The following is a 22,849-nucleotide window of genomic DNA, read 5'->3' on the forward strand; positions in this document are numbered from 1 at the left end:
GCCTACCCTGGTTACGAGTACATGAACCTGTCGTCAGTTGGCGCTCTGAAGACATTACCCATTGGGGTCCGTCTTGTCATGAGAACTGTCTGCAGTCTCTATGGCCCGTCCATCAGCCTCCGGCACCGGAGTCCCTGCCGGGACTGCCTTCTACGTATTGGTCTTTTGTGGATCTGTTCGACAAGAAAGAGGCAGAGGTATTACCGTCACATCGACCCTACGACTGTGCCTTCGACTTGCTGCCAGGCACTACCCCTCCTCGTGGACGGATCTATCCCTTGTCCCCTGCCGAGACCCAGGCCATGTCTGACTACATAGCAGATAACCTGGCAAGGGGGTTCATCAGGAGATACTCGTCTCCTGCGGGAGCAGAGTTTTTCTTCGTTAAGAAGAAAGAAGGTGACTTACGCCCTTGCATCGACTACCGGGGCTTGAACCAGATCACCATAAAAAACAAATATCCTCTACCCCTGATCCCGGAGCTATTCGATCGGCTCAGAGGGGCCCGTATCTTCACCAAGTAAGACCTTCTCGGAGCTTATAACCAGGTCCGTATTCGCCCGGGAGATGAATGAAAGACGGCATTCAACAGCCAAGACGGGCACTACGAATACTTTGTGATGCCCTTCGGTCTCTGTAATGCCCCGGCGGTCTTTCAGGAACTGGTGAACGACGTCTTCAGGGATCTTCTCTACGTCTGTGTGGTCGTATATCTGGATGATATCCTGGTCTATTCCCCGGACTTGCCGACCCACAGAAAACACGTATGACTCGTTCTGCAAAGGCTTAGGGAGAACCATCTGTACGCCAAGTACGAAAAATGTGTGTTTGAATGGACGTCTCTTCCCTTTCTGGGCTACGTGATCTCCGACACAGGCCTGCAGATGGATCCCAGGAAGGTGTGTTCTATCCTCAAGTGGTCTCCTCCCTCCAGACTGAAAGCCATCCAACGCTTCCTAGGCTTCGCCAATTATTATCGCCAGTTTATCCCCCACTTCTCTGCTCTGATGGCGCCTCTCTCCACCTTGACCAAGAAGGGGACCAACCCAAAAGACTGGTCACCTGAGGCCGACGCCGCTTTCTGTTCCCTGAAGCGGGCATTTGCCTCCTCTCCCGTTCTCCACAGAACGGAGTTGAACCAACAATTCACCTTGGAGGTGGATGCCTCCTCCTCAGGGGCCAGGGCCGTGCTAATGCAGAAGTCGTCCACCGGGACACCGGGAAGTTGGTCACCTGCGGCTTCTTCTCCAAAATCTTCTCTGCACCCGAACGCAACTATACCATTGGCGATCAAGAGCTCCTTGTTATCAAGCTGGCTTTGGAGGAATGGCGTTACCTGTTGGAGGGTGCGGTATACCCGGTTATCATTTACACCGACCATAAAAACCTTGAGTATCTGCGATCTGCTCGAAGGCTGAACCCACGACAAGCCCGTTGGTCCCTTTTCTTTGCCCGGTTTGACTTCCAACTACATTTCCGGCCCGTGGACAAAAATGTGCGGGCTGATGTCTTGTCCCGCTCCTTCGATCCAGTGGAGCAAGAGGAAGAGACAAACCAGTCCATCATTTGTCCTAGTAAGGTCATTCTTGTGGCTCCCGTCACCCTGGCACAGATACCCCCTGGGAAGACCTTCGTCACGGAGACAGACAGACTCAAGGTTCTTCAGTGGGGGCATTCTTCGAAAGTGGCCGGACATGCCGGTCAGAAGAAAACTTGGAGAGCTATTGTCCATCACTATTGGTGGCCGTCTCTCCGTAAGGATGTTGTCTCCTTTGTCTTCGCTTGTCCATCCTGTGCCCGGAACAAGACGCCCAAACACCTGCCCTATGGTCGTCTCCTGCCTCTACCGATTCCCTCTGTTCCATGGCAACACATAGCCATGGATTTTATCACGGACTTGCCATTATCCTCGGGAAATACAGTCATTTGGGTCGTAGTGGACCGATTCTCGAAGATGGCACATTTCGTCCCCATGGTCGGCCTACCCTCTGCTCCGTGACTCGCCGATGCCTTCATTCAGCACATCTTTCGGCTGCACGGATTTCCCTCGCATATAGTGTCCGACAGAGGAACTCAGTTCACCTTGCGCTTCTGGAGGGCGCTCTGTAAACATCTGGGAGTGTCTTTGGACTTTTCCTCGGCCTACCATCCCCAGTCTAATGGTCAAGTCAAACGAGTCAACCAGATCCTGACTTCCTTCCTTCGACATTACGTCAACGTCCATCATGACGACTGGTCCACGCTACTCCCTTGGGCTGAGTTCTCCCATAATCATCATGTCAGTGAATCCTCCTCCAGCTCTCCCTTCTATGTTGTCTATGGTCTCCAGCCTTCCGTTCAATTAACGGTATCCTCGACTTCTGATGTTCCCGCTGCAGATGCCCTGTCCAGGGACTTCTCTAACATATGGAGTTCTGTCAAAACCTCCCTTGAACGTGCTTCCGCCCAGATGAAGAAACATGCGGACAAGAGACGCCTTGACTCTTCTCACTTCTCTCCTGGGGATTTGGTATGGCTTGCCTCCAAATACGTCTGGTTGAAGATTCCATCTTACAAGTTGGGTCCGCGGTACATCAGTCCTTAAAAGGTCATCAAACGGATCAATGAGGTCTCATACAAACTGCAGCTCCCACCCACGATGCGGATCCCTAACTCCTTCAACGTCTCCTTGCTCAAGCCAGAGAACGTTGGCACTCCTCTGCTACGCGACTTCTTGTCCCGGTTGCGGGGAGGGGGGCATGAGGGAGGGGGTACTGTCACGCTCCCCGGGTCCCGGCGCTGCCTGTCACTCACTGCTCCGGTTCCCGGTCCTCCTGCCTGTGACTGCCCCTCTCACTCCTCCTCCTCTGCGTCCTCCGTGCCTCCCGTTCGCCTGTCCCTGCGTCTCCCTGCTACCCAGGACACTCTCTCTGGCATCCCTGCATTTCCTTCACCGCTTCCTTTACTGGCCTCCGGCACTCGTGCCTCGCGCTAGTGCATTAGGGCGCGCGCACGCTCACCTCCTCTTAAAGGGCCAGCGTCCCGGGAACAAGATATGACTGATACAGGTACAGGGTATATAGACTTCCCTTTCCAGGTGGGCGGTGCCTGTTCAACGTGTTCCCAGAGCTAGGTGTTCAGGTCCCTCTGTGCCTTGTGTCCCGATTAACGCTATCTCTTCCGCAGAGTCCGTGTGCCGCCCTGACCTGGTCCTGACTGCTGATTCCTCAGGAAGTACCCCGGTGACTCTCTGCTGAGGACCCTGCCATCTTCCTTCAGCCTGTACCCATCACCGATCCCCGACTTCACCTGGTAACATCAGCCTGCACATCTCGCTGGACCCGGACCCAGTCTGCTGTTCCTACCAGGCACCTGAACCCGGTTCCTGTCATCCGTCCTGTCTACGGTGCCCTTGGACTCAGAGACATTCCTGTGTAGATCCCTGAAGGATTCTTACCCTGTACCCCTAGTGTTTCGGCTACCGTGCATCTAGGCTCTCTGGTGGGGTGATCGGACAGTCCCTGTATAGGGGTTAGCTTCGGGTTGCCTCACTGGAGGAGTCCGGTGCACGGCCCCGTGACTCCACCTCCAGGACACATTTTTTGCTTAAAATTTTATTTCCCATTTTCCTCCTCTAAAACCAGGGTGCGTCTTATGGTCCGGTGCGTCTTTTAGTCCGAAAAATACGGTAGTTTCTGAAATACAGGCAAATAGAGTTTATGAAATGCACTGGTACGTGATTGATAGTAGCTAGAGAATATCTAATAGGTGGGTTGGGTTTTGCAAGTTATTCTCGCCCCTGTCTGCTGCCTGTCCTTCCTTCCCCGTGTCCTTTCTCCCTCCTTCTTCCCCCTGTAATAACAGAGACAGGGGGTGGAAGGACAGGCAGGCAGACAGGGCGGGAATAACTAGCAAACTGAACCACCTCACCTATTAGTTATTCTGTATCTGCTATCAATCAAATAAAAGTGTATTTCAGAAACTTTACTTGCCTGTGAAACGCCAACAGCGGGGCTGTGGGGCACGCGTTACTGGGCCGCGGATCTGCTTCTGGGATGCTGCGGTGGCAAGGCCCGGTTCCGTGACCCTGGCTGTGTCGTTAAATAGGAAATGATGGGGATGATGGGAGTTATTCGTGACGCCACCTGTGGTATGCAGCAAGTTAGGTGCCGCTGCTGTGGGATAGGGTTCCTCTGGGGCTGATGGTGACACAGCTGAAAAAGTATAGCTCTCCACAGGTAGAGCTGGGCCCCAGGGATGTTGGGAGTAGTAGTCTTGATACTGGATAGAGGGACTTAACGTTGGGGTGCAGGACGGAGGCTGCCGGTAACAACTGGACAACACAAGGGCTGTAGTTTTCTTTACCTTTTACTTGATCATAGAGTGTACAAGCCCAGGAGACTGGTCCAGTAGGTAACAGAGGTCCGGTCAGCCTGGAAGGAATGGAGGGGATCCACTTAGCCAGGTGGGTTGGAGGCCTTCTTTCTAGCGCTGTAGTGTGCAGGTCCCAGTAGCTTGAAGCTATACTGTGGTCCCTTCTTCTCGTGTTGGTAGTGATTCTCATCCGTATGGCAGGCAGCACGTGTCTTTTACTGGTGCCGCTCTTTGGTCACGGCTCCTGGCTCTACTATGCTGCTGTGCCCTAGGCACTGGGTGGGTCAGGAAACTTGCAATCTTCTACCCTCCGGACTCTGCTGGTGGGACTTTAGTACCCACAAAGCCTAGGGCTGCGGTGCCCTGTGATCTGCGCTCGGTCCTGAGAGAGCTCAGTTACAGCTTCCTTCTCAGAGACTGTCTCCACTGTTCTGCCAGTTTATTTTCACTTTCCTGTGTCTGTGTGTTCCTAACTCCTCCTCCAGGCCAGATTGTATAGAGAAGCTCCCCTCAAACTGGGTTCTCGAGCTCCCCCTTCTAGAGTGGAGTAGGAAGTGTTGAGTGCTGGTCACCTAGCATGGGAGACCCCCTTTCTTGCTTCCAGGCAAAGCATCACCCCCTGTGGGGAGGGCAATGTTACTGTGGCAACCGGACCACTGGAGTGCCACACCTGTATTTCAGGAACTATACATCCGTCCTCACAACTAAAGATATGTTTAGCATCAACATGATAGCACCAGTATAGCATTGGCTTTAGTTCATTAGTAAAATTCTGGTGGTTGGGCCTCTTTAATTAGTTAGTCTTATTTGAATGGGGTCAATCACTAGATCTGTTTTTACTAATAATCAAATTAGATGGTAGAACATTTATTATTCAACACTGACATACTCAATAAATGGAGAAATATATGGACTTACTTCATGCATGTGGAAAATACTCTGTTTACATCCTAAAGAAGTAAACAAAACAGAAATCTAAATTAAGATATTGCATCTCATTTAGGATTAGGGCTCATTCAGATATCCTTAGCAATTGGTCCACGCAAGGAATACTAAAGCATGGTCTGGCTGCAGCTATCGCAACCCGAGCACAAAAGCTTTACATACTGCTCAAAAAAATAAAGGGAACACTTAAACAAGGATTTTGTATTTTGGTGTTCCCTTTATTTTTTTGAATAGTATATATATCTATGAGGCGGTCATGGTTGAGTCGGTAGATCTAGAATTAGTCCATGCATTGCGGTCCAACATGGGATGGAGATCCATGCACTTCTGAATTAGTCCTGTATGTATATTCAAATGTCTATAAAGCTAGACCATGACATAACCAGGCACCTATCACTGACCTACTACGAAGTTTAGATTGAGATTAGCACATAGATAAATTAAACTGAATGCAAAAAGAATTTACTTTTTTTTTGTTTTAATTTCTTCTACATTATACAAAATTGGCTTTTTTAACAAATGTCCAGATAGGTGACATACACCAATGTTTCCCTCACTTTGTTGTTTATGTTGGTGTCATGATGTGACCTCTGGGAGATCTGAGATAAGAAGGTCACAATGCATAATTGATGGCAGATCCTTGTTGCTGCCCACTTGACTATTTTCATGTATTCGGGTGGTATTACTTTCCATAGTGTTTAAAGGGTTAAGGACTCCTTCCCTTCTGACAGAGAACTTGTAGCCTTTATCGCAGCTGCGGCAAATTTGGGCCACACCCTTCCGATATATATATATATATGTATATATATATATATATATATATATATATATATATATATATATATATACATATATATATATATATATATATATATATATATATATATATATATATATATATACATACAGTGCCTACAAGTAGTATTCAACCCCCTGCAGATTTAGCAGGTTTACACATTCGGAATTAACTTGGCATTGTGACATTTGGACTGTAGATCAGCCTGGAAGTGTGAAATGCACTGCAGCAAAAAAGAATGTTATTTCTTTTTTTTTTTTAAATTGTGAAAAGTTTATTCAAAGGGTCATTTATTATTCAACCCCTCAAACCACAAGAATTCTGTTTGGTTCCCCTAAAGTGTTAAGAAGTATTTCAGGAACAAAGAACAATGAGCTTCACATGTTTGGATTAATTATCTCTTTTTCCAGCCTTTTCTGACTAATTAAGACCCTCCCCAAACTTGTGAACAGCACTCATACTTGGTCAACATGGGAAAGACAAAGGAGCATTCCAAGGCCATCAGAGACAAGATCGTGGAGGGTCACAAGGCTGGCAAGGGGTACAAAACCCTTTCCAAGGAGTTGGGCCTACCTGTCTCCACTGTTGGGAGCATCATCCGGAAGTGGAAGGCTTATGGAACTACTGTTAGCCTTCCATGGCCTGGACAGCCTTTCAAAGTTTCCACCCGTGCCGAGGCCAGGCTTGTCCAAAGAGTCAAGGCTAACCCAAGGACAACAAGGAAGGAGCTCCGGGAAGATATCCTGGCAGTGGGGACATTGGTTTCAGTCAATACTATAAGTAACGTACTCCACCGCAATGGTCTCCGTTCCAGACGAGCCCGTAAGGTACCTTTACTTTCAAAGCGTCATGTCAAGGCTCGTCTACAGTTTGCTCATGATCACTTGGAGGAGTCTGAGACAGACTGGTTCAAGGTTCTCTGGTCTGATGAGACCAAGATCGAGATCTTTGGTGCCAACCACACACGTGACGTTTGGAGACTGGATGGCACCGCATACGACCCCAAGAATACCATCCCTACAGTCAAGCATGGTGGTGGCAGCATCATGCTGTGGGGCTGTTTCTCAGCCAAGGGGCCTGGCCATCTGGTCCACATCCATGGGAAGATGGATAGCACGGCCTATCTGGAGATTTTGGCCAAGAACCTCCGCTCCTCCATCAAGGATCTTAAGATGGGTCATCATTTTATCTTCCAACAAGACAACGACCCAAAGCACACAGCCAAGAAAACCAAGGCCTGGTTCAAGAGGGAAAAAATCAAGGTGTTGCAGTGGCCTAGTCAGTCTCCTGACCTTAACCCAATTGAAAACTTGTGGAAGGAGCTCAAGATTAAAGTCCACATGAGACACCCAAAGAACCTAGATAACTTGGAGAAGATCTGCATAGAGGAGTGGGCCAAGATAACTCCAGAGACCTGTGCCGGCCTGATCAGGTCTTATAAAAGACGATTATTAGCTGTAATTGCAAACAAGGGTTATTCCACAAAATATTAAACCTAGGGGTTGAATAATAATTGACCCACACTTTTATGTTGAAAATTTATTAAAAATTAACTGAGCAACATAACTTGTTGGTTTGTAAGATTTATGCATCTGTTAATAAATCCTGCTCTTGTTTGAAGTTTGCAGGCTCTAACTTATTTGCATCTTATCAAACCTGCTAAATCTGCAGGGGGTTGAATACTACTTGTAGGCACTGTATATATATATATATATATATATATATATATATAATACAGTATATAGAAATGCATCCCTGGCTGCCTTCCAGTGCCACTTATATTCTTTATACTAACCACTTTGAGGGAGCCAGTCTCTGGAGAAACTTAAGGGTGCTTTACATGCTGCGACATCGCTAACGATATATCGTCGGGGTCACGGTGTTTGTGACGCACATCCGGCGTCGTTAGCGACGTCACAGCGTGTGACAGGCTGGAGCAACCTAAAACGATTGCAAAAAAGACAAAAATCGTTTGTTTTAGAGAGGTCGTTTAATTACAAAAATCATTGTCAGGTAAGTGGCGAGGTTGTTCCTCGTTCCTGCGGCATCACACATCGCTATGTGTGACACAGAAGGAGCGACGAACATCTCCTTACCTGCAACCACTAGCAATGAGGAAGGAAGGAGGTGGGTGGCATGTTCCAGCCGATCATCTCCGCCCCTCCTCTGCTATTGGACGGCTGCCGTGTGACGTCGCTGTGAGGCTGCACGAACCGCCCCCTTAGAAAGGAGGCGGATCGCCGGCAACAGCGACGTCGCAGGGAAGGTAAGTACGTGTGACGGGTGTAAGCGATGTTGTGCGCCACGAGCAGCGATTTGCCCGTGATGCACAACAGACGGGTGCGGGTACACTCACTAGAGATAGCGGTACCGATATCGCAGCGTGTAAAGTACCCTCTAGGGGTTTGTTGCTGTTGCTACAGCAAAATTCCTCCTGGAGCATGTGAAGATTATTGTTTGTTGCGTATTTTCCCATCTGTCTGTCTTACTTACCTTGCGTTGTCTTATTGTAGTAGCGAGACTACTGTCTCGCTGGCCTGCACACTAGTCAGTCTGAGTCCAGGGCTAGTAAGGGCCTAGGCTTTTCACAGCAATGGGGGGAGAAGGACCTGTATATGGACATTAGGGGAGCACAGGGCTCAGCCTCAGGTGAGAGTTAGGAGGTAACCCCTCGCACCCTCTCCTTAATGCCCTCCGTTATCATCTTCCCTGGTGTTATCATCTATGTTGTGCTGCACGCTGAGTGTTCCCTCACCTGGCCGTGACAGTTAGATTTTCTGTTATAAAATAAGGAAGTATAGAAATACATTAAAACAGCTCATACCTGATTGCCTATTGAACTCTTCTTCTGTTGATTACACCCTTGATGTGCACTAAAAAATGACATTGAGTATTAGAAATTATCAAAATTTAAAACATATCTAATGTTTTAGTTTCATATTGACTGAATACTATTTTTCTTTCAACTACCTACTTTAATTATGTAGTTTTGAATAATTTATGTTCAAATTTACCTATAGACCATCATCCATTGGGACACAGATCACCATTTCTGTACAGAACCTCCGAACAGGAGTTTTACAAACAATTGCCAGTGCAGTTTAGAAATTCCCTGGCAAACATCTATGCTCAATATTAGGGTGCACACAATCAGTTACATGACCCTCTTATCTGTAAGATCACTGTACATGTTACACATACTGTCATGAGAAAACCTATGGACCCCCTCTATGAATTCTACAGTTTCAAGTATCAGGCTATAATAGTAATAATTAAAAAATGGTTCCTCAAGGGGTATTCTCCAGTTGTCTCTTGAGCAGCTCAGAGCTATGCAGTCACTCTTTACTTCCTGGTTGCTGGGGGGGTGGAGCTCCTCCTTGAGTGACAGTTCTGGTGAGCAGCTTGATACTGCTACTACTGATGCTACATATTAACTGTCTGTCAGTGTTTGTTTTGAGTCTACATTGTTATCTCTATAAGTGAAAAATGTGCATCACATTGCTATCAAGGTCTGAGTAAGGAAGAAAAACCTTAAGGAGGAAAGGCAATCATAACGTGTGGGCACAAAACACTAGTACAGACCCAGATATATGTAACTGTGGTATATGGCAATATATAGGCAGCTGTTCACCACTATGGTGGGGGTGTGATAGATGGTATAAACCTAGTAATTGGCAGTGCACCAGAATAAATATAGTAAGGCGCTTACATGATGATGTGCGTTAGTGCACCACTCACTATGCGGTGTATTGTGGAAAGCTGTGTGGCATATGTTTAATGACTACTGGAAGATGTACATCAAGATTTACTCTGGAATTAACCTACCCTTTGATCTGGATTGCATCAGTGGGGTTTGGGGATTGATTATGGTGGTTTTTCTATGTGTTTATATACAAGTGTATCTCAATAAATTAGAATATCATCAAAAAGTGAAGTTCTGGCGCCTACTGAAAAGTATGTACAGTAAATGCACTCAATACTTGGTTGGGGCTCTTTTTGCATGAATTACTGCATCAATGCGGTGTGGCATGGAGGCGATCAGCCTGTGGCACTGCTGAGGTGATAGGGAAGCCAAGGTTGCTTTGAAAGCAGACTTCAGCTCATCTGCATTGTTGGGTCTGGTGTCTCTCATCTTCCTCTTGACAATACTCCATAGATTCTCTATGGGGTTTAGATTAGGGGAGTTTGCTGGCCAATCAAGCACAGTGATACTGTGGTCTTTAAACCAGGTCTTGGTACTTTTGGCAGTATGGACAGATGACAAGATCTGCTGGAAAATGAAATTTTCATCACCAAAAAGCTTGTCGGCAGAGAGACTTTGGTCTTGATAAAACACAGCGGACCTACACCAGCAGATGACATGGCTCCACAAACCATCACTGATTGTGGAAACATCACACTAGACCTCAAGCGGCTTGGATTGTGGTCTCTCCTCTTTTCCTCCAGACTCTGGGACCACGATTTCCAAATGAAATGGAAAATTTACTTTCATCTGAAAACAGCACCTTGGACCACTGGGCATTAATCCAGTTCTTTTTCTCCTTGGCCCAGGTAAGACGCTTCTGGAGTTGTCTATTGGCCATGAGTGGCTTGACACAAGGAATGACATTTGTAGCCCATATTTTGGATACGTCTGTGTGTGGTGGCTCTTGAAGCACTGACAGCAGCAGTTCACTGCTTGTAAATCTCCCCCAAATTTTTGAATGTCCTTTTCTTAACAAGCCTATCAAGGCTGCGGTTATCCTGGTTGCTTTTGCAGCTTTTTTTACCACACTTTTTCCTTCCACTCAACTTTCCATTAATATGCTTGGATATAGCTCAAATCTGAGAACAGCCAGCTTCTTTAGCAATGACCTTTTGTGACTTACCCTCCTTGTGGAGTGTGTCAATGATTGCCTTCTGGACATCTGTTAAGTCAGCAGTCTTCCCCATGATTGTGTAGCCTACAGAACCAGACTAAGGGACCATTTTAAACACTCTTGAATCCTTTGCAGGTGTTTTGTAGTAATTATTCTAATTTTCTGAGATAATGACTTTTGGGTTTTCATTGGCTGTAAGCCATAATCAGCAACATTAACAGCAATAAACACTTGAAATAGATCCCTCTGTGTGTAATGAAGCGATATAATATATGCATTTCCCTTTTTGTATTGAATAACTAAAATAAATTAACTTTTTGATGATATTCTAATTTATTGAGAAGCACTTGCCTATAATAATATTTCTAAGCAAAATACATATATACAGAAAATAAGAACTTACTATGCAAAGCCAATGAAGTCTTCATGGTTGGTGTTGATATATGATAACTGTATATCAATCAGGAGTAAAACCTTTGAAAGGAAAATATAATGATTTATTTTCTTTCATTTTAACACAAAACATGGGTCATTAATATACATTTAATCTTCAGGGACTGTCTCAGGCCCTGCCTCTGAATGTCTATATGCAGTAAATATTCCCGACAGCGATGGATAATGCTCCTTTTTGCCTTCCACATACACACCTGCTCTTTGGTTTTCTCTTCTCGTTGATGTATGAAGAAAGTTACTATTCTTTCTGTTTCGTCTTGGAGTTTTGGATAGTCAGATAACTAAAGTGAAATAGAATATAACACTTTTGATTAAAAAAAATCTGAAAGCTAAAATAGCAATGAATTTTCAAAATGTTCATTTTTTAAGGGCAGAAAAAACAGGCTCCTGTGCTAGAAATGTACATAGGTCTGACTACGCCTCCTTCTCTGAAAAGCAGCTCACTGGCAATATATAATGTATACAGAAAGCAGTGGTGTAGGCAGGGTTAGCTTTCTGAGCTCTGCCACATGCAACATTGAAAACTCTGATTGTGGTGATACATCACAACTGCTGCACACAATAAACTAAAGCTGGGGTCACACTAAACGACAGCGACAACGACGTCGCTGTTACGTCACCATTTTCTGTGACGTAGCAACGACCTTGTAAGTTGCTGTTATGATCGCTGCTTAGCTGTCAAACACAGCAGCCGAAGCAGCGATCATAATGACTCGCGTCGCTGTGCTGCAACATGTGCAGAGAGCAGGGAGCCGCGCACACTGAGCGCTGGCTCCTTGCTCTCCTAGCTACAGTACACATCGGGTTAATTAACCCGATGTGTACTGCAGCTACATGTCACAGTGCAGAGAGCAGGGAGCCGTGCACACTGCTTAGCGCTGGCTCCTTGCTCTCCTAGCTACAGTACACATTGGGTTAATTACACGATGTGTACTTCAGCTACATGTGCAGAGAGCCGGAGCCGGCGCTGGCAGCGTGAGAGCGGCGGAGGCTGGTAACGAAGGTAAATATCGGGTAACCACCTTGGTTACCCGATGTTTACCTTGGTTACAGCTTACCGCAGCTGCCAGATGCCGGCTTCTGCTCCCTGCTCGCTTCATTTTGTCGCTCTCTCGCTGTCACACACAGCGATCTGCGCGTCACAGCGGGAGAGCGACGACCAAAAAATGAAGCTGGACATTCAGCAACGAGCGGCGACCTCACAGCAGGGGCCAGCTCGTTGCTGGATGTCACACACAGCGACAGCGACGGGACGTCGCTGCAACGTACAGAAAATGGTGACGTAGCAGCGACGTCGTTGTCGTTGTCGCTGTGTGTGACACCACCTTAAGTGATACATCTGTAAGAGTGGTGGACTATAGCCATCATGTTCCTACTCCTGAAGACACCAATCGCATCATTGTATTTTAGTGTCTTGTAATGTGAATAATGTCTTGCATCTTTTCTAAACATTGTGATATATAAATTGTAATGTACAGTAATGTGATATATTTTGATGTAGAATGTGATGTGTTAGTAATGGTATGATGTATAGCAGCAATATACTGTATATAGGAATGTGATGTTAACGTACAAAACTTTGAAGGGAAGTTCTGCCCTACAACAGACAGTAGGGTAAGAAGTATAATCGTTGAGAGTTAAAAGTTGGGACTAACCCAACCTGGGATGGGTCGGCTGAAAGGGAAAGTGATGGTTCATTCTAGAATAGGCACTGGAGACCTACTGAGCCAACGTCATGAACTTGTAGTCAGTTAATCGGGAAGTCGCATACAGTGGGTGGTTTGTAGTGACAAAAGAGAAAAAGATGGAAGACAAGATAGCACAGGGGCAGACACTGACAGCTTGGGGCCCCTGTGCAAGAAATTGTGCCTCGGTCCCCCCTTCCTCTATGGCGACAAAGCTGCAGATATACAGTTCCTTGCGAAATTATTTGGCCCACTTGAATTTTTCAACCTTTTCCACATTTCAGGCTTCAAACATAAACATAAAAAAATTTAAATTTTATGGTGAAGAATCAACAAGTGGGACACAATTGTGAACTTGAACGAAATTTATTGCTTATTTTAAACTATTGTAAAAAATAATAAACTGAAAATTGTGGCGTGCAATATTATTCGGCCCCTTTACTTTCAGTGCAGCAAACTCACTCCAGAAGTTCACTGAGGATCTCTTAATGATCCAATGTTGTCCTAAAAAACTGATGATGATAAATATAAGCCACCTGTGTGTAATCAAGTCTCTGTATAAATGCACCTGCTCTGTGATAGTCTCAGTGTTCTGTTTAAATCACAGAGAGCATCATGAAGACCAGGAAACACAACAGGCAGGTCCGTGATACTGTTGTGGAGACGTTTAAAGTCAGATTTGGTTACCAGAAGATTTCCAAAACTTTAAACAGCCCAAAAAGCACTGTGCAAGTGATCATATTGAAATGGAAGGAGTATCATACCACTACAAATCTACCAAGATCCGGCCGTCCATCCAAACTTTCATCTCAAACAAGGTGAAGACTGATCAGAGATGCAGCCAAGAGGCCCATGATCACTCTGGATGAACTGCAAAGATCTACAGCTGAGGTGGGAGAGTCTGTCCGTAGGACAACAATCAGTCGTACACTGCACAAATCTGGCCTTTATGGAAGGGTGGCAAGAAGAAAGCAATTTTTCAAAGATATCCATAAAAAGTGTCATTTAAAATTTGCCACAAGCCACCTGGGAGACACACTAAACATGTGGAAGAAGGTGCTCTGGTTAGATGAAACCAAAATCGAACTTTTTGGGCACAATGCCAAACAATATATTTGTCGTAAAAGCAACACAGCTCATCACCTTGAACACACCATCCCCCCTATCAAACATGGTGGTGGCAGCATCATGGTTTGGGCCTGCCTTTCTTCAGCAGGGACAGGAAAGATGGTTAAAATTGATGGGAAGATGGATGGAGCCAAATACAGGACCATTCTTGAAGAAAACCTGTTGGAGTCTGACCTGACTCCAAAGACCTGAGACTGGGATGGAGATTTGTCTTTCAATAAGACAATGATCCCAAACATAAAGTAAAATCTACAATGGAATAGCTCACAAATAAACGTATCCAGGTGTTAGAATGGCCAAGTCAAAAACCAGACCTGAATCCAATCGAGAATCCGTGGAAAGAGCTGAAAACTGCTGTTCACAAATGCCTCCATCCAACCTCACTCAGCTGCAGCTGTTTGCAAAGGAAGAATGGGCAAGAATTTCAGTCTCACGATGTGCAAAACTGATAGACAAATACCCCAAGCGACTTGCAGCTGTAATCACAGCAAAAGGTGGCGCAACAAAGTATTAACTTAAAGGGGCCAAATAATATTGCACGCCCCAATTTTCAGTTTATTATTTTTTATAAAAGTTTAAAATAGGAAATAAATTTCATTTTGCCTTGCAAAATTATTTGGCCCCCTTGAATATTTCATCCTTTTCCCACATTTCAGGCTTCAAACATAAAGATAAAATATTTAAATTTTATGGTGAAGAATCAACAACAAGTGGGACACAATTGTGAAGTTGAATGAAATGTATTGCTTATTTTAAAAAAATAATAAACTGAAAAGTGGAGCGTGCAATATTATTCGGCCCCTTTAAGTTAATACTTTGTAGCACCACCTTTTGCTCTGATTACAGCTGCAAGTCGCTTGGGGTATGTGTCTATCAGTTTTGCACATCGAGAGACTGAAATTCTTGCCCATTCTTCCTTTGCAAACAGCTGGAGCTGAGTGAGGTTGGATGGAGAGCATTTGGGAACAGCAGTTTTCAGCTCTTTCTACAGATTCTCGATTGGATCCAGGTCTGGACTTTGACTTGGCCATTCTAACACCTGGATACGTTTATTTGTGAACCATTCCATTGTAGATTTTACTTTATGTTTGGGATCATTGTCATATTGAAAGACAAATCTCCATCCCAGTCTCAGGTCTTTTGCAGACTCCAACAGGTTTTCTTCAAGAACGGTCCTGTATTTGGCTCCATCAATCTTCCCATCAATTTTAACCATCTTCCCTGTCCCTGCTGAAGAAAAGCAGGCCCAAACCATGATGCTGCCACCACCATGTTTGACAGTGAGGATGGTGTGTTCAGGGTGATGAGCTGTGTTGCTTTTTCGACAAATATATCGTTTGGCATTTTGCCCAAAAAGTTCGATTTTGGTTTCATCTGACCAGAGCACCTTCTTCCACATGTTTGGTGTGTCTCCCAAGTGGCTTGTGGCAAACTTTAAACAACACTTTTTATGGATATCTTTGAGAAATTGTTTTCTTCTTGTCACTCTTCCATAAAGGCCAGATTGTTGCCGTGTACGACTGATTGTTGTCCTATGGACAGACTCTCCCACCTCAGCTGTAGATCTCTGTAGTTCATCCAGAGTGATCATGGGCCTCTTGGCTGCATCTCTGATCAGTCTTCACCTTGTTGGAGATGACAGTTTGGATGCACGGCCGGGTCTTGGTAGATTTGCAGTGGAATGATACTCTTTCCATTTCAATATGATCGCTTGCACAGTGCTTTTTGGGCTGTTTAAAGTTTTGGAAATCTTTTGGTAACCAAATCCAGCTTTAAACGTCTCCACAACAGTATCACGGACCTGCCTGTTGTGTTCCTTAGTCTTCATGATGCTCTCTGCGCTTTAAACAGAAGACTGAGTCTATCACAGAGCAGGTGCATTTATATGGAAACTTGATTACACACAGGGGCTTATATTTATCATCATCAGTCATTTAGGACAACATTGGATCATTCAGACATCCTCAGTGAACTTCTAGAGTGAGTTTGCTGCGCTGAAAGTAAAGGGGACGAATAATATTGCACGCCCCAATTTTCAGTTTATTTTTTACAAAAGTTTAAAATAAGCAATAAATTTCGTTCAAGTTCACAATTGTTTCCAACTTGTTGATTTTTCACCATAAAATTTAATTTTTTTTATCTTTATGTTTGAAGCCTGAAATGTGGGAAAAGGTTGAAAAATTCAAGGGGGCCAAATACTTTCGCAAGGCACTGTACATCACTCTACCCCCCATATGATACACCTGTATTATACTACATCACTACATACCCAAATACTACACCTGTAACATACTACAACCCCCATGTACTACACTTGTAATATACTACATCACTACATCCCCAGATACTACACCTGTAATATACTACGTCTGTAATATACTACATCACTACACCCCTATATACTACACATGTAATATACGAGGAACGATCCAAAAGAAATGATAATCAATAATAAACACAATGAATATATTAAAAAAAAAATATTTTTCTACAAAGTGTCCTAACAAGACTATACATTTAGTCCATCTCTTTTCTAAACTTAGAATTTCCTTTGAAAAAAATTCTTGATATTGACCCTCAAAAAAATCCCCAACAGCGGTTATCACGTCGCTATTGTCGTCAAATTTCTTGCTCCGGAGGTGTTCCTTAAGGTGAGGAAAGAGAAAGAAGTCACTGGGGGCTAGATCTGGCGAATAGGAGGGGTGTTCCACCAGTTCAAAGCCCGCTTCTTGAATGGTTGCCATGGCAACTGCAGCTTTGTGAGCCAGCGCGTTATCTTGGTGAAACAGCACTCCAGCCGCAGTTTGCCGCGCCTTTTCTCCTTGATAGCCTCCCGCAATCTTCTTATTTGTTCTGCGTAGTAGGAGCCCGTAATAGTGGCTCCCTTCTCCAAATAGTCCACCATAATAATTCCTTCAGCGTCCCAAAAAACGGACGCCATAACCTTCCCTGCTGAGCTTGACACTTTGAATTTCTTTGGCGTCGGTTCGTAGGCTCGTTTCCATGTCATCGATTGTTGTTTTGTTTCGGGATCAAAGTGGTGGATCCAGGTCTCGTCCATGGTCCAAAAACATGACAAAAAATTCTTCTTGTCTGCTTGGAACTTTTCGAGATTTGCTATTGAAATGTCAACTCGTTTCTTCTTTTGGTCGTCGGTTAACATTTTTGGCACCCAACGCGCGGAGACCTTTCTCATATGCAATTCTTTTGCAAGGATTCTTTGAATACTGGCATATGAGATCCCTGTGACCTCAGCTACATGCCTGATAGTCACTCTTCGATCTGCCAATACAACTTCTTCAAATTTTTCACGTTTTCTTCATTGAGGGACATGGATGGGCGTCCTTCACGACGTTCATCTTCCGTCGATGTCCTTCCCAGCTTAAATTCCGTGGCCCAGTGTGCAACTGTGGAATATGGAGGAGAAGAGTCCCCCAATGTTTCCACCAAGTCACTGTGTATGTCTTTGGTAGTCATTTTTTTCAAGCAGAGGTATTTGATGACAGCTCTGAGCTCGTTTTTTTCCATTTTGATGTTCACTCCTCGGCAGTTGATATTCAAATGAATGTAGCTCCCGGGAATCGTGGCCTATTTAGGCTCTGTGCGCACTGGGAAATGAAATTTCCTTGCGTAAATTCCGCATGCTCTCAAAGATTACCGCACCCGCGGTAAAAAACCGCGGGAAACCGCACCCTAAAACCGCATGCGGTTTGCCGCGGTTTGCTGCGGTTTTACCGCGGTATTGTTCGCGGTATTGCCGCGGTTTTGCCGCGTGCGGGTTGGGATGTGCTTTATTTCATTCAATGCAATAAAGCACATTGAAGAAAAAAAAAAAAATACATTTAATTCTGATAGTAGATAGACAGAAGAATAGATAGAGGGATAGATAGATAGACAGACAGAGGGATAGATAGATAGATAGAGGACAGATCGCTGCATTTCCCACGGTCGGCAGTGAGTTCACATTACCGGCCGTGGGAAATGACCGGTAATTACCTCTGCTGTCTGCTGCATTCATTCAGCGCTGTGTCTGTGACACATCGCGGCTGGATGTCAGCAGTACAGGACCTGTGGATTACGCCGGAGCTGTGTGGATTACGCCGGAGCTTTGTTTCGGGGGGGTTAATAAAATGGTGAACGAGGCTTGTTGGTTTTATTTAAAATAAAGGATTTTTCTGTGTCTGTGTTTTTTTCACTTTACTTACGGGTTGATCATGTCAGCTGTCACATAGACGCTGCCATGATCAAGCCTGGGGTTAATGGCGGTGATCCACCATCACCATTAACCCCTTGTATTACCTTGCCACCACTGCTACACGGTGGCAAGAAGAGCCGGGGACACTCCGGTAGTGCCGCATAATGCATGCGACAGTGCCGGGGCAGCTGCGGCTGATATTCTCGGCTGTGGGAGGTGGGAGTGAGGCGGGGGACATTACCCCTGCCCCTCTCCCTCCCCAGCCTGAGAATACCGGGCCGCCGCTGTGTGCTTACCTCGGCTGGAAGGTAAATATGCAGCGGAGCCCACGTTCTTTTTTTTCTATATTTCCGTTTTCTTTCTATGTGTGTTCTATGTGTCTGTGTCTATGTGTTCTGTGTCTGTGATGTGTGTGTGTGTCTGTGATCTGTGTTTACTCTCTGCACGGCTTCCTCTTCCTGTAATGACATCACTTCCCTGCAAAACCGCAGACAGGCGATGTACATTACTGGAGGTAAACCGCGAAATACCGCAGGGAATAACGCAGGAAAACGCAGTGAACCGCACAGAATTTGCTTCCTGCGTTATTCCCTGCGGGATTTCATGATTAACATTGGAGTCAATGGAGTGAAATCCCGCAGCGATGTGCGGAAAAGAAGTGACATGCACTTGTTTTTGCTGCGGGATTCCCGCAGCAAAACATGCAGCTGTCAAATTCCGCCTAGTGTGCACAGGATTTTTTTCTCCATAGGATTTGCTGGTGATTCACTGCAGAGATGTTATGAACATTTTCTGCAGCGAAACATGCAGCAAATCCGCAGAAAATCCGCGGCAAAATCCGGTAAGTGCGCACATAGCCTTAAGTGATTTTTTTTCCTGGACTAGTGGGTACCTAAGAGAGAAGAAAACATTTTATTTCAATTTCTGTGTGCAATAGAAATAACCGATTATATCATTACTTTTGGATCGCCCCTCGTACTACATCACTACAGCCCCCATATACTACACCTGTAATATACTACATCACTACAGCCTCCATATACTACTCCTGTAATATACTACATCACTACAGCCCCCATATACTACACCTGTAATATACTACATCACTACAGCCCCCATATACTACACCTGTAATATACTACATCACTACAGCCCCCATATACTACATCTGTAATATACTACATCACTACACCCCCCATGTACTACATCTGTAATATACTACATCACTACAGCCCCCATATACTACATCTGTAATATACTACATCACTACAGCCCCCATATACTACTCCTGTAATATACTACATCACTACAGCCCCTATATACTACATCTGTAATATACTACATCACTACAGCCCCTATATACTACATCTGTAATATACTACATCACTACACCCCCCATGTACTACACCTGTAATATACACCGGTAAATATATATTTTTTGCAGGCAGGTCCAGTTAAACATATTCACTACTCAGACACTTTGTGGCCTCTATGGCACTTACATAGTAGCTCATGATTTATAAAGTGTTGGGCACTACCATGAACACCCCATAAAAAACATAATTGTGTTATTAAGAGATTTCAACAAAAAAGTGAAAGCAAAACTTTTCCGCAGTCATACCATACCTTACACATGCATTTTGTAACAGAATTAAGGAGCTCCTGCATAACCAGGTCAACACATTTCAAAACTGGTCCTTTTAGCTTCACAATCTGTTTTTTCACAATTGCCTGAAATGCCATATCGGGAGTAAACAGTCCAGTTCTGTAAAAGGACAGAAAACAAAGAACAGAGAAGATCTTATTCAGATCAATCATGAACAAGTTAATTGTCTACTGGACATAATTTTGGATTACTGAACCTTAAAATGGAGTTGTCTCAAATTTAGAAAAATTGGTGAAAATACAAAGACGTGCTTGTAAAAAAAGCAATTTTGCAGTTTTCCCCTTTTTTTAGAATTCTTTACACTTTCAAGAACACAGGTAATCTTTAATTCTATAGTGTACAGGTTACCTGCCTAGGCTATCAGCCATCCTGTTGTTTCAGAGTAGCCGGCTACCTAGGCAAGGAGCATAAGGAGGTGGACATATATTGCCCACGTTCCCCCTTGAACACACCAATATTATTATTGTGTCATTAATTAATAGTATTGAAGTGTATTTTGCTTGTCATTAGGGTAAGGCAGATTTAATGTTTGGGACGAGCCCAAAGTGGGAGGGGCTAGAGCAAGGGAACACTGAGAGTTTCCTGTCAGGAGGGGAGATAGGGCCCAGCGTGCAGTAGTGACAGACCTAAGGTCTGACTATTCAGTAGAGCAGCATGACAAGGGTGTTCCTGACCTGACATTAGACTGAGACAGAGAATAGTGAGATCCTGAAGAGAGAGCAAAAAAGAGTTGACCGAGATACAGAGTGAAAGGCTGGACAGGATGTCTAGCAGTACGACCCTGAGTTTATAACTCATTAAGGTAATGGGCCAGGACGGTGCAGAAATTTGAAACAAAGAGAGAACCTCAGTTGGGAGTTCCTTAAAAGGGTTTTCCCATTAACAAACTAAATTTTAAAGTTAATTTATTCAATAGGTGGAATAATAATACATTTTATAATTTGATGTGTTTTAGAAAAAAAATGTTCCTGTGCTGAAATAATCTTATAAGATTATCTCGGCACAGGAACATCTTTTTTAATCACGTCCAGTTGTGGAAATTATTATTATTCCAAGATCTATTGATTATAATACTTTGTTTGTGAGGAAAACCCCTTTAGACATCACAAAGCTAGAAGCTAAGTTTGGCCATGTTGGCAAATCAATTCCTTAGCCAGGAAGATAAGAGACCGAACCAAGAGTTGAAGATATAAGGCTGCATGCCCACGATCAGCGTTCGCAGCGTTTTGGACTGAGAGTGTTTTCGCTGAGTCTAAAACGCTTTGTTATACAGTACAAGTACAGTGGATGTGATTACTAGAAATCCCATGCTCTCTGTACTTGTTTTTCCCACAGTGTAAACTGACATGTGCTGAGGCTTCTTGAGCTGAAGTACAGCAATATATTGCTGCAGAGCCGCGAGTGTTCTCCAGAGGGAGAACAGAGAGAAAGCAGCGGTCCGAACCCTGATCGTGGGCACAGGACACCGCAGTCTCCTACAGACAGCACTCGTCGCCCCACAGGACAGGACATGTTGCGTCCAAGACGCATGTCTGGACCATGTGCACGTACCCTAACTTTCACTTACTAAACTGTTGCGCAAAGCTTGGTGGTGGTAAAGGAAGCAAATCTGGTGGAGCCAGAACTAAATGAAGTTGAGGAAGCAAAGAGGCTGTGTATAGAAATTCTTTGTGTGGAAGAAGAACCACACAAGACGGTATGTACAGTACAGACCACAAGTTTGGACACACCTTCTCATCTGTAGAACAACAATTAAGAGGAGACTTTGTGCAGCAGGCCTTCATGGTAAAATAGCTGCTAGGAAACCACTGCTAAGGACAGGCAACAAGCAGAAGAGACTTGTTTGGGCTAAAGAACACAAGGAATGGACATTAGACCAGTAAAAATCTGTGCTTTGGTCTGATGAGTCAAAATTTGAGATCTTTGGATCCAACCACCGTGTCTTTGTAGAAAAGGTGAACGATTGGACTCTATATGCCTGGTTCCCACTGTGAAGCATGGAGGAGGAGGTGTGACGGTGTGGGGGTGCTTTGTTGGTGACACTGTTGGGGATTTATTCAAAATTGAAGGCATACTAAACCAGCATGCCTACCACAGCATCTTGCAGCGGCATGCTATTCCATCCGGTTGGCGTTTAGTTGCACCATCATTTATTTTTCAATAGGACAATGACCCCAAACACACCTCCAGACTGTGTAAGGGCTATTTGACTAAGAAGGAGAGTGACGGGGTGCTACACCAGATGACCTGGCCTCCACAGTCACCAGACCTGAACCCAATCGAGGTGGTTTGGGGTGAGCTGGACCGCAGAGTGAAGGCAAAAGGGCCAAGAAGTGCTAAGCATCTCTGGGAACTCCTTCAAGACTGTTGGAAGACCATTTCCGATGACTACCTCTTGAAGCTCATCAGGAAAATGCCAAGAGTGTGCAAAACAGTAATCAAAGCAAAAGGTGGCTACTTTGAAGAACCTAGAATATAAGACATATTTTCAGTTGTTTCACACTTTTTAAGTATTTCAGTCCGCATGTTTTCATTCATAGTTTTGATGTCTTCAATGTGAATCTACAATTTTTAGAGTCATGAAAATAAAGAAAACTCTTTGAATGAGAAGGTGTGTCCAAACTTTTGGTCTGTACTGTACCTGCTATCTACTGTAAGTAATTTTTGAAAAAAAGGAGCCAGCACGATCTGAAATTGGCATGCATCATATAAAAAGTGAAAATTCACAGATTTATTCCAACTGTACTATAATAAAAAAAAAAAAAAATG

At 44.5% G+C, this 22,849-nt stretch overlaps 1 protein-coding gene across 1 annotated transcript in view; it reads right to left on the bottom strand.

Annotated features, from left to right (window-relative positions):
* DNM3 (dynamin 3) overlaps positions 1 to 22,849 on the bottom strand; it is a 576,617-nt gene that overhangs the window by 523,982 nt on the left and 29,786 nt on the right. The window contains exons 6-10 of the mRNA XM_075320993.1: positions 20,041 to 20,179; positions 11,601 to 11,687; positions 11,357 to 11,427; positions 8,919 to 8,967; positions 5,272 to 5,303 (exon numbers count right to left, since the gene is read on the bottom strand). Coding sequence (XP_075177108.1) covers positions 5,272 to 5,303; positions 8,919 to 8,967; positions 11,357 to 11,427; positions 11,601 to 11,687; positions 20,041 to 20,179 — 378 coding nt within the window. The remainder of the gene's footprint in view (positions 1 to 5,271; positions 5,304 to 8,918; positions 8,968 to 11,356; positions 11,428 to 11,600; positions 11,688 to 20,040; positions 20,180 to 22,849) is intronic.

The sequence above is a fragment of the Anomaloglossus baeobatrachus genome, chromosome 8, assembly GCF_048569485.1.
Source record: "Anomaloglossus baeobatrachus isolate aAnoBae1 chromosome 8, aAnoBae1.hap1, whole genome shotgun sequence".
NCBI lineage: Eukaryota > Metazoa > Chordata > Amphibia > Anura > Aromobatidae > Anomaloglossus > Anomaloglossus baeobatrachus.